This window comes from Typopeltis vanoorti, chromosome 3 (assembly GCF_054136105.1).
Source record: "Typopeltis vanoorti isolate ZY-2024b chromosome 3, IOZ_Tvanoo_1.0, whole genome shotgun sequence".
In the NCBI taxonomy this organism is placed as follows: domain Eukaryota; kingdom Metazoa; phylum Arthropoda; class Arachnida; order Uropygi; family Thelyphonidae; genus Typopeltis; species Typopeltis vanoorti.
In genome coordinates, this window is record NC_143551.1 from 103,346,200 (window position 1) to 103,364,214 (window position 18,015).

At 36.2% G+C, this 18,015-nt stretch overlaps 1 protein-coding gene across 1 annotated transcript in view; it reads right to left on the reverse strand.

Moving 5' to 3' along the window:
* Positions 1 to 18,015, reverse strand: part of LOC150108436 (GRAM domain-containing protein 4-like) — a 458,431-nt gene that overhangs the window by 33,565 nt on the left and 406,851 nt on the right. Inside the window, exon 18 of the mRNA XM_090390467.1 lies at positions 5,021 to 5,089. Within this exon, the coding sequence (XP_090246593.1) occupies positions 5,021 to 5,089 (69 nt within the window). The remainder of the gene's footprint in view (positions 1 to 5,020; positions 5,090 to 18,015) is intronic.

Below are 18,015 nucleotides of genomic sequence, written 5' to 3' on the forward strand. Positions count from 1 at the left end.
CCTTTGATCAAACTGCTTAAGTCTCAGTTCTGGATGTGTCTCAAGAGTGGAAAGAGGGAAAACAGTTCCAGTACATAAAGACTCCAAGACTGAGGTAGCAAATTATGGACATATCAGTATTTCAGGATTGGTGGTCGAGAAAAATCAAGGACACCCATGTAACAATGGGATGCCACATTGGTGGGTGGGCAACCTGAAAGGTAGGTCATGACAGAGTAACTTACTTTATTATTATTATTATGCGACACTTCCAAGGAGTACAAGGACTCATAAAAGGAGGGCACTCTGCTATATACATCTCACCATCTCTCAAACTACTTAATTTTTCAAATACACACAATGCCACTACTACTACTACCACCATCAACACCAACAATAGTATTTTTGGTCTCTTAAATTGCATATATTCTCATGGCCAATTTTCCTGTATGCAGGATGAAAAACCTGAGTTTCTGGGAGAAAAAGCCTTGCTACCTTTGTATGAGGTTGGCTAACTGACCAATTGAAAGAGTCCATACAAAAATTCCTCTCATCAAGGCAAGAATCAAACTCAGTTCTTTTCCAATTGAAGGGCACAATGTTCTGCTGTTCTTCCAACTGCACTATAGACTTTTTATAATAGTGACAGTCGAGTTCATCATCATCATCATCAAATTCCTGCCATGTACCCTCAAGGGGTGGACAAGATATGACAGTACTACATGAAAAAATTACATCATTACTAACTTCCTATGTACAATTTTCCTCCAAATCAGTCTGTTACTTGTCAAGACTCCAACATTATCAGATCTTATATTTCTATCGTCTAAGGCACTTTGTACCGTATCAATCCACCTATATCTTGGTCTTCCTCTGGGTCGTTTTCCTGCCAACCTGGCAGAGAACACTTGTTTTGCTAATCTTTCCTCTCCCATTCTATTTAAGTGACCATACCATCTGAGATTAGCTCTGCTAACGCATTCCTGGATGCTGACAATGTCAAGTTCTTTCCTAATATCCTCATTTTTAATATGATATTGCCATTGTTGCCATCTGTTCACGCCTCTAATCTTTCTCAGGACTCTCATATCTGCGGTCTCTAGTCTTTGGTCAAGTGTTTTACTTCTGACCCAGCTCTCAGATCCATAAGTTAAAATTGGTTTGAACACAGTCTTGTATACAGCTAATTTAGTGTTCCGACTAATTTCTTTCTTATTCCATATGAATTTATTCAATTGACTTCCCACGATACCAGCTTTGCTGATTCTGTTGTCTATTTCTATATTTAGTTTACCATCTTCAGAAAAAATTGTGCCTAAGTAGCTGAAATGTTTTATTTGTTCCACAGGTTCTCCATTCACAACACAGTTGACATTTTCAATGATTCTGCCTATTTTCATTGTCTTTGTCTTTTTATTGCTGACCTTCATACCATATCTATTACAACAGCTATTCAATTTAGTCAGAGAATCTTGCAGACTTGTAGCGGATTTATTTAGAAGTATAACATCATCCGCATAAAGCAAAGAGCTGACATTAACATCTCCAATTTTGATATCAGGTTTAATACCACATTCCTTCATAATGTGATCCATATAGATAATGAATAACAGAGGGGATAATGTACATCCTTGTCTCACACCAGATTTAACATTAAACCATCTTCCTGTACTTCCTTCAATTCTAACTGCTGACTCACAATTCAAATAAAGACTAAGTATTGCTTGATATAATGCCCCATTGACACCATATAACTGCAGCGTATTGAATAGCTTCTCTCTTGGCACCTTGTCATATGCCTTTTCCAAATCGACAAAACTTAAATACAGATCTTTGTTATATTCCCATGCTTTCTCGACTATTTGTCGTAAAGTGAAGATCTGATCCTGACAGCCTCTATTTGGCCTGAATCCAGCTTGTTCTTCACCAAGCTTTTCTTCCACAATTCTTCTCAACCGTTTCTCAAGTATACTTGCATAGATCTTGCCAGGAACACTCAGTAGGGAAATACCTCTGTAATTCTCACATTGTTTTATTTCCCTTTTTATATATGGGTACTATGAGAGCTCTACTCCAATCATCGGGAATTCGTCCCTCTGTCCAGGCTTTCTGAACTATGCAGTGCAGCCACTGTAAGACTCTTATACCACCATACTTCAGCATTTCTGGTCGAATATCATCTACTCCTGCTGCCTTTCCACATTTCAAGCCTTTGATGGCTTTTTCTACTTCAAGTATGGATATGTATTCCTGACTTGCCTGGTCAGTGTTTTTTTATCACTGTGCTGTCATCACTGCTTGTTTCATTTAGCAATTTTTCAAAGTAATTACTCCATACTTCAAGGATATCTTTTTCTCCTGTTTTCATTTCACCTTTATCATCTCTAATTCCTTTTACAGCACTCTTTCCTCCATTCCTAAGCTTCTTCAACAACCTCCAGAATATTTTGCCACCTTCTTGATATTTATTTTCTATATTCTTGCCAAAGTCCTCCCATGACTTTTGTTTAGCTAGTTTTACATACTGTTTAGCTTTCTTACATTTGTCTCTGTATTCTATAAGAGTAAAAGCTGACTTATTTGCCAGGAACTTTTGATATGCTTTCTTCTTTTCCTTCACTGCCTCTTTAACTTCCTGTGTCCACCAGGGAGTTCTGATTTTTTTATCTTTGCACACAACCTCACCACATGCCTCTCTGGCAGAATCAATCAATGTTTCCTTCAGAGTTTGCCACTGAATCTCCAAGGTTTGATCCCTGTTCTCAAACTCTTTCATTTTCTTTTCAATAATATTTCTGTATTTTAGTCTACAGTTCACATCTGAGAGCTGCTCAACTTTTATTCGCTTTAAAACTTTCTTACATGTTATTCTTTTCAATATGAAATTCAATTTTATCCTGCTCAAGACTAAATAGTGATCACTTCCTATTTCAAATCCTCTGTACACTCTGGTGTCCTGCACCAGAGAGAAAACATCACTATCAAGAATAACATAGTCAATGAGACTTTTCTTATTCCTAGCCTCTTCTCTCCATGTGAATTTGTGCACATTTTTATGTTGGAACATGGTGTTAGTAATAACCAGTCCATGTCCTGAGCAGAAATCCAACAGATATTTGCCATTATTATTAGCTTTGCTCTTTTCTCCAAATTTTCCCAAAATATTTTTGTATGTCTCACAATCATTTCCTACTCTACTATTTAGATCCCCAACAAGGACCAACTTTTCCTTTTTCATTGTGTCAGTTGCTTTTTCTAAAGCCTCAAAAAATTCCTCCACTTCTACCTTAGTAGAACCTTCTGTGGGACCATAGGCACAAATAAGTCTCATTGTCCAGTTCCCCATTCTCATATTTGCCCACATTACTCTACTTGAGACTGACTGCCATTCAAGAAGATTAGCCTCGTATTTTGTGTTGAATACTATGGCTACTCCTTCTTTTCCTTGATTGTCATTGCCTGAATATAACATTTTGTATTTATTGCTGAGAAAGATCTCACCAGTTTTGGTCTTTTTTGTTTCAGTCACCCCTATTATGTCGATCTGGTACTTATCTAATTCTTCAGCTAGCTCCATTTCTTTGCCATTCAGGCTTCTTACATTGATAGTACCGATCTTTAACTCTGGTGATGTTGAGTTGGGGTTTGTTTTCAGATTTGTTCCAGTAGCTGACTTTTCGCTGTTCGCCCTGGTTCCCTGGCGAAAACAACGGGGGCCTTGTTTAACCGGGCGACGCCCCAGCCGGCATGAAATTTTGTCATGTTGTACCATCATTTTTTATTTTGGTTTAACCAATAAGAATACAATTTGGTCGGCTAAATCCCAAATTGCCAGCCCATCCTCGTTCGTTCAGTATCAAAGTAGATACCCAACAGGATGCACCACGAGAAGGTGAGGATTGGACATTAGGTCAGAAGCCCTGGTCGGTTCTCCACATTCCTTTAAAGGCTATGTGGAGGTCTCCTCTCAGTTATACAGCTTTGACCCTTAAGCACCGAGTTGGATAAGGTAATGGCTACATTATCATGTAGCCATTACCTTCCATCTCCCTAAATGGATTATATCCATCTCTAAATGGATTATATGAATGTGGATATAATCCCTAAATGGATTATATCCTCATTCATATCCATCTCCCTAAATGGGAGATGGATATGAATGAGGTGATGTGGATAAGAGTGGCTGATGAGATATCTGGCATTAGTTTATTCAGGAGGGTTCCAGGAGAAGGTCTGTGACTAATGGTGTGTGTGTCACAGAACTCTGTACTGTTATTTAATTTGTACATCAATGATATGAAGGACAATATTTAGCTGCATGCTGTTAATGTAAAACTGAGAAGAGAACAGTTAATAAAAGATTTTTTTTCTTTGAGAAGGATAAAGAGTATTCTAGTCGGTGACTAGAAGAAATTTTTCTAAGCCTTTTTTCGACTGGTTCCCGAGTTAGTCGATCTCTGGCACGGGCAAGCAGGTTTTTCCTCCCGGAAACTCAGGTTTTTCGTCCTGTAAACTCAAGAAAATCGACCGTAGAACCCACATTATTTCAGACATTAAATATATTGTGTTAGGGTTAGGGACCACGAGATGGCGGCACATTTGAGCCGTCTCTCTCTTCACTGCGGACTGCTTAATTAGTGATAGCCTTGGGCCATCTGTCTCTGATTGGGTACCAGTGGAGATTGAACTGCCCACTCAGTCTCCAAAAGTTAGATAGGGCAAAATGGCCTCGCCTACTCCCGTATACGGGAATAAAAAGGCGTTAGCTGATTTTTTTTTTTTTTTGATGAGAAGGATAAAAGTGGAATGGATGGTCAGGGTCTGTTGTGGGTACCTTGTCAGTGACATTAATTAATCAGAGATAGATACTGTGAATGTTGATTAGTATTTAGATGTTCCCTCAATGAATCTGAGGGTTTCAAGGGGATACCCATGTAATAATAATATGAAATTTGTAGTCAAACAGTGTCCTTTGATAATTAACCAGTTCTTCTTAAGGTACCGCTGAACAATAAAGCTAAAATCTACTGAAATAGTTTACCTTTTCTGCTTTATCCATGATTACTTCTAGGGACATTCCTCCACCTGGAATCCAAGGATATGGTTTTGCCTAGAGTAAATAAAACTGGCATGAATATCAGAAAATAATTTATGTTTATTATCAATATTTAATAGTATGAACATTAATATTCATATGCGTTATATTAAGATGTGCTAAAATTAGCATAATTATTAATATCTGCCATACATACAAATATGACTAGTTATAAAAACCAAAATTTTAGGACTAAATTTGCAAATTACTAGAATTTACTGATTGATATAAAAATGCAGTCATGATCAATATAAAAAAATAAAATACAAATAAAGTTTTTTTAAAAAAAGATTAAATACTACTGCAAAAATAAAAAAAAAAAAAAGTATACAAAATCACATAGTATACCCTCCTAACTATAGGTTGTGGGTTCAATTCCCATTCTAGCATTCATGTATATGAACATAAAAGATTTTAGATGATTTTCACTGCTCATGGCAACCTAACACCATCATCCTATTTTTAGAGATCTCAAGTGGCTTAAATAAAATAACTTCTTTGGCCTTTAGTGCAGAATGACTTATTTAGCTCTTAGCCCATCACACCCAGTATTCTAATACATTGATTACCATTTATGGACAGAAAGCTTAAGAGATAAAATCCTTGAGACCAGATGCTATTCTTTAGGCAAAGATATAACTATTGTTACTGGATTTAGCTAAAGGGATCATTCCAATGAAATAATCAGGGACTGAAGCTGTATATAATTTTTTATTTTAATGCAAGGGAGTTATTTTGTCACTCTATCAAGCTTTAGATGGGAGAATATATAAGATTTTTCTTGGCATTCTATTTGTTATGGCAGCCATTTTTATTCAGTATATTCAAAGAATATTCACAATTTATGAGGATTTCAAAATGAATTAAAGCTTATTTCTAGATTGTCTTAATTCCTGATTTTTCAATGCTCAAGTTGTGTATTTTTTGATTTCTTATTTGCAATTTTAGATAAACTAATGCTTTTGAGATGTCAGCTGTCTGCTAAGTGCTCTTTTCCCCCATTCTGTACTCTACCTACAGGTCATAGGTTAAATCCACAAGTTATTGTGTGTGTGTTTGATTTATACACAGAGTGGAATATGTAAGAACACCCCCATTTGATTCATTTATTTATTTTTCACCATTAGAGGGCAAACAGTTTGGTCTCCCATGCCATACAGTCTGTAAAAAAAGTTTTGATATTAATTGTTAGCAATAATTTTAAGGTAATTTTGGCCTAATTTTAGTCTAGTTTTAGTCTAGTTTAGTAGCGATTGAGTGTGGCATGTTTGCACTTCATAGTTGTTAATCAATTTGAAGCACTTTTTCAGAATAACAGTTAATGGAGACAAAAATGGTGATACAAACAAGGTCATTCAGTATGTTAAGTAGTGTGGATTTCACCAAGATGGTTCATTGCAGAAAATGTAATATGTATAAATGGGCGAATGTGGTAGATGTGTTTGTCGAGAGATTAAACAAGAAGGTTTGGAGAAAGTGTGATATGTTAATGTGGAACTGGAAGCAAAGAATACCAGATGAATGACCAAAAATTATAGCCAGAAAAGTGTAAGAATATGAGTGTGGAGAATGTAAATGTGAATACAGAAATTATTAAAACAGGAAAACTGGATGTAATTACAGAAGCAAAAGTGTGCCTGACTGATGAGGCAAGAGCTGGCATGACTGTGAAAATGAAAGAAAGTCTGACTTAACAGAGCAATACAGGAGCGATTGCTGGAATGCAAAAGTTGAAGAATAAAATTACTAAGATGAGGAATGAAATTAAAATGTATGGTGAATATGAACAGAAGAGTGCAAAAGATTAAAATGAAAGACAGTGGACAGAAAGAAGTAGTGAATGACTCAAGAATAGCACTGTATGGAGATTCTATCATAGAAGGTGGTAGATGTGAGGGTGCACAAGGTATGTTTTTTTTTTCTAGGTTGAATGAATGATTATGAATGATTTGGTTGGGCATAGGAAGAACGTGAGAATAGATATCAGGAGATTATTGAGAAGAGTGAAAGACAACAGTGTGGTAGGGAGGGTAGTTTGTATGTTGCCCAGGTATGACAATGATGAGTTGAGTTGCAGCAGATAGCATCTTGAATGAAATGTTAGTGGAAATGTATGAAGAGAAAGATGTGAAGTTTGTGAAAATGTCGGATGAATGGAACTGTATGAGAGTGATGGACTGCATCTGAATGGTACTGGAGCGAATTTGGGAAGGTTGATGCTGGAAGGAAGTGTAACGAGCAATGCTGACAAGGTATCAGTGGAAGTCAAAGATGATGTGTACTCTATTGTGAATGAACAGGAGAGTGGACTAAGTGAGACTGAGATGACTGTGAATGGAGAAGAACAAAGTTTCCCAAACTTTTTTTTTTTTTTGTGGCCTGGTTATTTTAATACTTCATCTTCGTGACCCACTAAAATTTTTATGGCCAATAAGTAAAATAAAACAGATTTGAATGTTCATACAGTTTTCATTTATTATTATTATAATAAAGAAGCATTTATTCTTACAAAAATATAAAGAAATTAAACTAAAGCCAAGTAATTTATTAATGAGAAGTGTGATGCTGTTGTTTGTTAACTACAAACTTCAGGTTTGGAGGAAAAGATGATAACTTTATTCTTAAATCCAGTTCGACTTCCATTCGGTTTCTATATTTACTTTTTTAGAAAAACCAGCGTTAACAAGCTTGTTTCACACTTATAGGTTGTGACAAAAGGCATTAGAAATTTTATCGCTTTTTCTGCTAAAACTGGGTACTCCTGATGGCAAGACAGCCAAAAATCCATCAGTGGTATTGTGTTGAAGATGTCTTTGAGTGCCGTATCACACAACAGTTCAATTATAGATTCAATATCTGAATCAGGCAATTCTATCTCAGATTCTGTGTTCACTGTAAAAGGGTTCCTTATCCATGCTTTGTTGCTGTTGACTGTGGGAAAATATTCCTTCCGACTTGCCTGCAGTCCTAGCATGTTTCTTGATAACAGCTGAAATCACATCCAGCATGGATCTCATATTATACTTTTTTGTAATTCCCTGCTTCCACATGATGGGACCACAAATTGAGTTTTTTTGTTGCAGCTTCCACCTTCTCTTGCACTTTAAATACAGTTACGTTGCTACTTTGTAATATCAGATTTAAATTATTCAAAAAATCAAAAATATCACAAAGGTAAGCAAAACTTGATTAACCAATTGACATCATGAAAACTGTCTTTGAATTCAAATATTACATCCCTAGCCATTGGGGGATGTTGGTCTAAGAACATTAAAACTTCATCCTTCATTTCAACAAGTCTTCTTAAAACATTCCCTCTTGACAGCCACTGCACCTTGCAGTGTAAAAGAAGATGTTCATGTTCACTCCCCATTTCTTTGCACAACGCAGAGAATATTCTTGAATTCAATGGACGAGATTTAAAAGCAATGGCATTCTTTTGATGGCCAATGCTTCTCTGTGAATGCTACAATGCACCCATACACAGTCTGGTGCTATAGCTTTGATCTTTGGAAAAAGTCCAGTACGTGCGCATGCCATTGCGTGGGCTCCATCGCTACTCAGTCCCACACATTTCTTCCATTCGATGCCCTTTTCATTGATGTAATTTGCAATCAAATAAAAAATTTCTTCAGCTGTTGTTCTTGTTGTCAGAGGTTTACAAAAAAGAAATTCTGTGCGAGTTGTATATTGTCACAATCGTATCTCACAAAACACATTAAATTGGCATTGTCCGATATGTCTGTACTTTCATCGACTTGCAAGGGATAAAAAAAATTGCACTCTTTTAAGTGACCTACGACAGTTTCTTCAATATTATCTGCCATCTCCATGATTCTACGCTTCACTGTGTTATTTGATAGCGTCAGCATATTTACTTGGCTCTCCTGTTTTTTTTTTTGATCATATATTCGAGATGATAACATTTTCATTACTGGAACTATTAATTTCTCGGCAACTGTGTGAGGATAACCAGTTTCAGCAATTAATTTTGATATTTCATAAGAAGCCATTACAAGGTTTTCAGACTGAGCTCCCTGAGAAAAATTCTAAGACATAGTCTTCTTGGTAGCTATTAGTTCTCTCTTTTTATTAATAAAGAATCTATTGGCTTACTACTGTAGTTCAGATGTTTCAATTCCAAACGTAGCTTCAACTTTGGAGGTCTCATGGACTCGTTTGAAAGTGCCGCACAACAAATAACATATAATGGTTTGTCATCAGCGCCCTTGATGAAACCAAAATGTATGTAATCCTCAGAATACTGTCAGGTCCAGTACATCTTCTTTTTTGTAATAGTAGTAGACAACACATCATGGTCGTTTGTTAGTGCTGTTCTCAGAATTCGTGCCTGGCTGCAGGTCATTCGATTGTTCATTGGTGCTAATCGAAGAGTTTATAACCGACACATTGTTTTTTTGTTGTTTTATTACCCATTTATCCATCGTTAAATGGGTAATGGCAAGCGATATGAAGAAAGAAAGAAATTATTTAGAAACAATTATAATAATTACAGTTGTTCAGCTGAACCCACCAGGCAAGATACATGTAATCAGTAAATACAAAAAAAAAATATGCTCTTCTCTCTCTCTCTCTCTCTCGATGCTTAACTCAAACTAAACAAGCAGAGTGAGTACGTGGCAGGTGAGTAAAACAAATGCCAGATCGCCAAACGATTTGGCTGGTGGCATGGTTGCTGCTGCTGCGCAGACTCGCAATTAGTTGAGCTACTTTACCACAAACAAAGAGACTGAAATGGAGACGCGGATGGAGTGCGTTTCTCGTCTCTATTAATCAAATTATTTATTTATTAGTCCCAATTAAAATACTATTTACTTGTATTTTAGAGTTTCGTGAAAAAAAGAAAACCCAAAAATGAAACACCTAAGTTTTAAAGAGTTTTTTTAGGCGATCCGACATGTAGCTTTCGTGATCCACCATTTGGGAAACGCTGGAGAAGAGAATGTGAGAAACAGGAATGCAAGTTGGACAGAGAAACAAAGTGGGGCAGGGGACTCGGTGCAACAAGAGTGGATTCTGAAACTGGTAATGAATGCACGTATGTGGATGGTTAGCATAGAAATGGAATAGTCAGGAATACATGGGGGTGGGGGTTGAGTCTGGGAGCTATGTGGGGCAGAAGATGAGCAGACAGGAGCAAGTGAGAAGTCACAAATGGGGAGACAGCATGTGGAGGGCTGGTTATAGACCAAAAAAGGAATTATGTTTATTTATGAATGCCAGGAGTATCAAAAATAAGGGAGAGGAAACTGTTATGTTGACTGAGTTTATGAGCCTGAAAATAGTTGGAATAAGTGAAACATGGTTGGATGAGAATGAAATCTTGACGGAAATAGAAATGGAGGGATATGATGTTTTTCATAAAGATAGTTTGTGTGTTGCCCAGGTATGACAATGATGAGTTGAGTTGCAGCAGGTAATGAGTTGAGTTAATGACACCTTTGGCAGAACTACTTAACATGAGTCTTGCACAACAGGGTGAGTTGCAAAGGAATATGTTAAGGTAGTAGAGAAGTTAGTGAGGAACAGGATTCAGAAATGGATTGATAATAGCAGTATTCTTTATGATGGTCAACATGGGTTTGTTAGGATGAGGACACATTTCAGCAATCTGCTTACATATTATAAAAAGGTGACAAATTCACTCAATAATGGAGATGGAACGGATGTACTTGGAATTTTCAAAGGTGTTTCATAGATTGCCACATGACTAGCTAGTTGCTAAACGGAAAGAGATGAAATTAGATAACAGACTAGAAAGTTGGACAGCTGATTGGCTGTCAGGCAGGTATCAGCAGGTTATATAATATGGAGGAGTGGTATCCCAAAAGAGGAAGATCACTGGTGAAGTGCCACAGGGATCTGTTTTGATACAGAATTATTGTTTAACGTGTACATTAAATGACATTGGAACTGGTTTAACTGGAGCATGCAACTGTTTGCTGATAATATAAAGTTTCAAAGGGCTATGAGAGGTAGAGCAGATGTTGTGGCCTTGCAGGAACATCTGAATAGACTACATGCATAAACAAACGAGTGGAGCTATCAATTTAATGTTGCAAAGTGCAACATTAGAATATACAACTGATAGAAAAATTTTGAAGGGGGTGGAGGAGATGAGGGATCTGGGAGTTGTGTGAACAGAGACTTGAATTTTAGGGGTCAAATTACCAAAATTTTAAGAACATTCCAATGGATTATGGCAATAATTAGGAGGGCATTGACATACAGAAGCAAAGAGGTTATGGTTCCCTTGCATAAAGCTTTGATCAGGACACATTGGACTACTATAGTCAGATTTGATCACCTGGTTTGCAGGAAAATAAGGATGTACTGGAGAAGGTGCACTAAGTTAGTGTCAGGTCTATGGAATGTCAGATATGAAGAGAGACTGTTGGAATGCAATTTACAGAGCCATGTGAATAGAAGAGGGGGATATGATTGAGACAGTCAATGAGGGGGAGGAGTTACCAGATAAAGTAGAGGGAAGCAAGAGTAGAACTAGAGATCATCCATGGAAGCTGTAAAAGGAAGGTGTGGTTCAATTGGATTCATTCACACAAAAATTGTTGGAATAAGTTAGACATGATTGGATGAGGATGACATCCTGACAGGAATAGAGATGGAAGGATATGATTTATTTTGTGAAGATAGAAAGGGTAAAAAGGGAAATATAGTGCTATTAATGACAGAAAAAAGAGTTATGTCCATACAAGATAGGGATGCAATGGGGGGGGGGGAAGTGGTAATGGTTTTGAGGCAGTATTGTGTGAAATAGAAGTGAATAAATGTTGCTATAGACCTGGTAATGTGGAAAGTAGTGACCAGGAAATGAATAAGCAAATTAGCCAAGTAAATGGGAAAAGTATGATCATTATGGGTGATTTTAATTACAGTAACATAACCTGGGATGACGAGATATCAACTGAAAGTAAAGAAAACGAGTTTCATGAGTTTTTGAGGAGCAACTACCTCAGGCAGCATGTAACAGAGGGCACACAAGGATTGAGAGAGTCATGGATTTGATTATCTCATCATTGCATTGTTATAAATGAGGTGTCAAATCTCCATTAAGTTGGTGAGAGTGACCATGAAGTGATTACCTGGGTGGTGGCCAACAATGGAAAGACTTCTATGAGGAAAGGGTATATGTGAAACTATAATGCTAGTGATTATGAGAAGCTCGGGAGATAGCTTGGAGCTGTAGCAAGGAATGATGAGTTGGGCAGAAAGGAGATCAATGCTGCTGGGGTGATATTCAAGAACTATCCAGCAGAAGCAATGCCTAAATGTATTCCAAGGGTCAGAAGATTAAATAAGGTAGATGAATTGGATGAATGAAAAGATTAAATATGCAATACACAGAAAAAAAAGACATTATAGAGGCTACATTAGAGGAGTGGTAATAACCAATTCCATGAGGAATACAAACAGGTAAGGAGTGACTCGGTTGGTAAAGGTAGAAATTGAAGTATGAGGAGAAGTTAGATAATAAAGGGGGGAGAATCCTAGGGAGTTCTTTCGATATGTCATCATCAAATCTTTCCGTGCCTACTGGCACATAAGGCTGCTCTTTCTATAGTATATAGTTATCAAAAATAAGAATTCTACAGGCTCAACAACAACAAAAACAAGATTGATTATGTCATAAGTTGCTAGTCAAACTAGAGCAGATGGGGTTAGATATTAGACTAGTGCCTTCGACTGGAGATTGACTGTCTGATAGGTATCAACAAGTTGTGCATGAGGGAGAAATATCCCAAGAGAGAAAGTCACTAGTAGTGTGTTTCACAAGCAAATATAAAGAAATTAATAAATATATTTATATATTGAGAAAAACTGGGGGTGCTGCAGTTCTGCAGTGCCTATGAACGAGCCACCCTTGACTAACATAATGTTCCAACATAAAAAATGTGCATAAATTCACATGGAGAGAAGACGCAAGGAATAAGAAAAGTCTCATTGACTATGTTATTGTTGATAGTGATGTTTTCTCTCTGGTGCAGGACACTAGAGTGTACAGAGGATCTGAAATTGGAAGTAATCACCATTTAGTCATGAGCAGGATAAAATTGAATTTCATATTGAAAAGAACAACATGTAAGAAAGTTTTTAAGCGAATAAAAGTTGAGTAGTTCTCAGTATTGAACTGTAGACTAAGCACAAACATTATTCAAGAAAACATGAGAGTTTGAGAACAGGAACAAAACCTTGGAGATTAAGTGGCAAGTCCTGAAGAAAACACTGGTTGATTCAGCTAGAGAGGAATGTGGTGAGATTGTCTGTAAGGAGAGAAAAATCAGAATTCCATGGTGAAAGAAAAGAAGAAAGCATATCAAAAGTTCCTGGCAAATAAGTCAGCTTGTGCTCTTAGAGAATACAAACACAAATGTAAGAAAGCTAAAACCCATGTAAAATTGGCTAAACAGAGGGCACATGTAACATGCAATACACAGTCATGGGAGGACTTTGGTAAGAACATAAATAATAAATATCAAGAAGGTGGCAAGATATTCTTAAGGCTGTTGAAAAAATTAAGTAATGGAGGAAAGAGTGCTCTAAAAGGAATTAGAGATGATAACGGTAATATGAAAACTAAAGAAAAAGATATCCATGAAGTATGGAGTAATTACTTCAAAAAATTGCTAAATGAAACAAGCAGTGATGAGAGTACAGTGGTAAAAAAACACCAAACAGGCATGTAGTCAGGAACAAGAAAGAAAAAGCCATCAAAAAGTTGAAGTAGAAAAAGCCATCAAAAAGCCTGAAATGTGGAAAGGAAGCAGGAATAGATGATATTCGACCAGAAATGCTCAAGTGTGGAGGTATAAAAGTCTTACAGTGGCTACACAGCATAGTTCAGAATGCCTGGACAGAGGGACAAATTCCAGATGATTGGAGTAGAGCTCACAAAGTACCCATATATAAAAAGGGAAATAAAACAATGTGAGAATTACAGAGGTATTTCATTACTGAGTGTTCCTGGTATGCAAGTATACTTGAGAAACGGTTGAGAAGGATTGTGAAAGAGAAGCTGGGTGAAGAACAAGCTGGATTCAGGCCAAATAGAGGCTGTCAAGACCAGATTTCACTTTATGACAGATAGTTGAGAAATCATGGGAATATAATAAAGATCTGTATTTAAGTTTCGTAGATCTGATATGACAAGGTGCCAAGAGAGAAGCTATTCAAAATGCTACATTATATGGTATTAATGGGGTATTATATCAAGCAATACTTAGTCTTTATTTGAGTTGTAAGTCAGCAGTTAGAATTGAGGGAAGTACAGGAAGATGGTTTAATGTTAAATCTGGTGTGAGACAAGGATGTACATTATCCCCTCTGTTATTCATTATCTATATGGATCACATTATGAAGGAAAGTGGTATAAAATCTGATATCGAAATCGGAGATGTTAATCTCAGCTCCATGCTTTATGCGGATGGTGTATTATACTTCTAAATAAATCTACTACATGTCTGCAAGATTACCCGACTAAACTGAATAACTGTTGTAATAGATATGAGATGAAGGTCAGCGTTAAAAGGACAAAGACAATGAAAATAGGCAGAAACATTGAAAATATCAACTGCACTGTGAATGGAGAACCTATAGAAGAAGTAAAACATTTCAGTTACTTAGGCACGATTTTTAGTGAAGATGGTAAATTAAATATGGAAATAGACAACAGAATCAACAAAGCTGGTATGATAGGAAGTGAATTGAATAAATTTATATGGAATAAGAGAGATATTAGCCAAAACACTAAATAAGCTGTATACAAGACAGTGTTCAAACAAATTTTAACTTATGGATCTGGTAGCTGGGTTAGAAGTAAAATACTTGACCAAAGACTAGAGACTGCAGGTTGGTTGGTTTAGAATTTATTTGGCACAAAAACTACAAAGGTCATACTGTGCCATACTAAAGGTTACAACATCAGCATTTACATAAAAATAGTTTCACAAAATAGCATCTCTAGGTAAACAGAACTGCTGCAGAAGACACAGCAACAAACAAGGTCAGAGGTTATTACAGTAGTGCAAAAATAGTTAACAATATAAGTTAATACATAATATATGAAACACTAAGCCAAGGAATGCAGTATCTACATATATGTAAGATTATAATAGATGCCTTTATAGCAGTTTATTAAAAAGGATTATTATACAATATGCATGGATGAAAATTAAATTTAGCAATGCAGTAGAAACAGAATTTCGAATACATATAAACAGAATTACTAGAAAGTACACAAATAGGTAAGATGTCCTACAGCACCACATGATTATTCGAAAAATAAAGTAGTAAATAAGATTCATACACAAAATGCATGTTAAGTGATGCAGTATCTACATATAAACAAAATTACTGCAGAGGTTTCAGCAGTACATAATAGATAACTATAGGTTAACATATGTGTATACAAAACAAGTCAAGGAAAGCAGTGTCTACATCTAGTAAGATTACAACGAACAATATTATACTAATACTTAAAGAGTCAGAAAGGAATTATTATACAGCATTGCATAAAATTTAAGTTTAGCATTATGGTATTTACATATTAACAAAATTACAGCAAGGTGATACAAATATCAAGGCCTATGGTAATACATAATTGGTCAGATTTCACATAATGAATAATAATTATGTATAAAAGTTAAGTTAAGCAAAAAAAAAAAAGTATTTACATATAAACAAATTTATGGTCAAACGTGTTTGTACAAATTAATTCTTTCTAAAAAATTAAAAACCTCATGCAATTTGCCTGGATCTGCTAGCATTTCCCTGAGCGTATATGGCTTGGTTAGATAGGTGAAAATTTCATTCCTCTCTCGTGTAAATTTTTGACAATCTACCAGAATATGATGAATAGTGAGATGTCTGTTGCATTTTTCACATATGGAAGGGTGATCAGCTCACAGTAAATGAGAATGCGTAAGGTGACTGTGACTTATGCGGAGCCCATCAAGGACAACCTCCTCCGTTCTCTTTGTACGTCGACTAGAATGCCAGTGTTTAATTTCAATTTTATCATCATCATCAAATTCCTGCCATGTATCCTCAAGGGGTGTACAGGATATGATAGTACTACATGAAAAAAACTACATCATTACTAACTTCCTATCTACAATTTTCCTCCAAATCAGTCTGTTACTTGTCAAGACTTCAACATTATCAGATCTTATATTTCTTATATATATCGTCTAAGGCACTTTGTACTGTATCAATCCACCTATATCTTGGTCTTCCTCTGGGTCGTTTTGCTGCCAACCTGGCAGAGAACACCTGCTTTGCTAATCTTTCCTCGCTCCTTCTGTTTAAGTGACCATACCACCTGAGATTAGCTATGCTAACGCATTACTGGATGCTGACAATGTCAACTTCTTTCCTAATATCCTCATTTTTAATATGATATTGCCATTGATGCCATCTGTTCATGCCTATAATCTTTCTCAGGACTCTCATATCTGCAGTCTCTAGTCTTTGGTCAAGTGTTTTACTTCTGACCCAGCTCTCAGATCCATAAGTTAAAACTGGTTTGAACACTGTCTTGTATACAGCTAATTTAGTGTTCCGACTAATTTCTCTCTTATTCCATATGAATTTATTTAATTGACTTCCCACCATAACAGCTTTGCTGATTCTGTTGTCTATTTCTATATTTAATTTACCATCTTCAGTAAAAAGCATGCCTAAGTAGCTGAAATGTTTTACTTGTTCCACAGGTTCTCCATTCACAACACAGTTGACATTTTCAATGATTCTGCCTATTTTCATTGTCTTTGTCTTTTTATTGCTGACCTTCATACCATATCTATTACAACAGCTATTCAATTTAGTCAGAGAATCTTGCAGACTTGTAGCAGATTTATTTAGAAGTATAACATCATTCGCATAAAGCAAAGAGCTGACATTAACATCTCCAATTTTGATATCACATTTAATACCACTTTCCTTCATAATGTGACCCATATAGATAATGAATAACAGAGGAGATAATGTACATCCTTGTCTCACACACCAGATTTAACATTAAACCATCTTCCTGTACTTCCTTCAATTCTAACTGCTGACTTACAATTCAAATCAATACTTAGTATTTATTTGATACTAAGTATTGATATAATGCCCCATTGACACCATATAACTGCAGCATATTGAATAGCTTCTCTCTTGGCACCTTGTCATATGCCTTTTCCAAATTGACAAAACTTAAATACAGATCTTTTTTATATTCCCATGCATTCTCGACTATTTGTCGTAAAGTGAAGATCTGATCCTGACAGCCTCTATTTGGCCTGAATTCAGCTTGTTCTTCACCAAGCTCTTCTTCCACATTTCTTCTCAACCGTTTCTCAAGTATACTTGCATAAATCTTGCTAGGAACACTCAGTAGGGAAATACCTCTGTAATTCTCACATTCAGTTTTATTTCTCTTTTTATAAATGGTTACTATGAGAGCTCTACTCCAATCATCAGGAATTCGTCCCTCTGTCCAGACTTTCTGAACTATGCAGTGCAGCCACTGTAAGACTCTTATTCCACCATACTTCAGCATTTCTGGTCGAATATTATCTACTCCTGCTGCCTTTCCACATTTCAAGTCTTTGATGGCTTTTTCTACTTCAAGTATGGATATGTATTCCTGACTGCATGACTGGTCAGTGTTTTTTACCGCTGTGCTATCATCACTGCTTGTTTCATTTAGCAGTTTTTCAAAGTAATTACTCCATACTTCAAGGATATCTTTTTCTCCCATTTTCATGTCACCTTTATCATCTCTAACTCCTTTTACAGCATCTTTCCTCCATTCTTAAGCTTCTTCAACAACCTCCAGAATATTTTGCCACCTTCTTGATATTTATTTTCTATATTCTTGCCAAAGTCCTCCCATGACTTTTGTTTAGCTAGTTTTA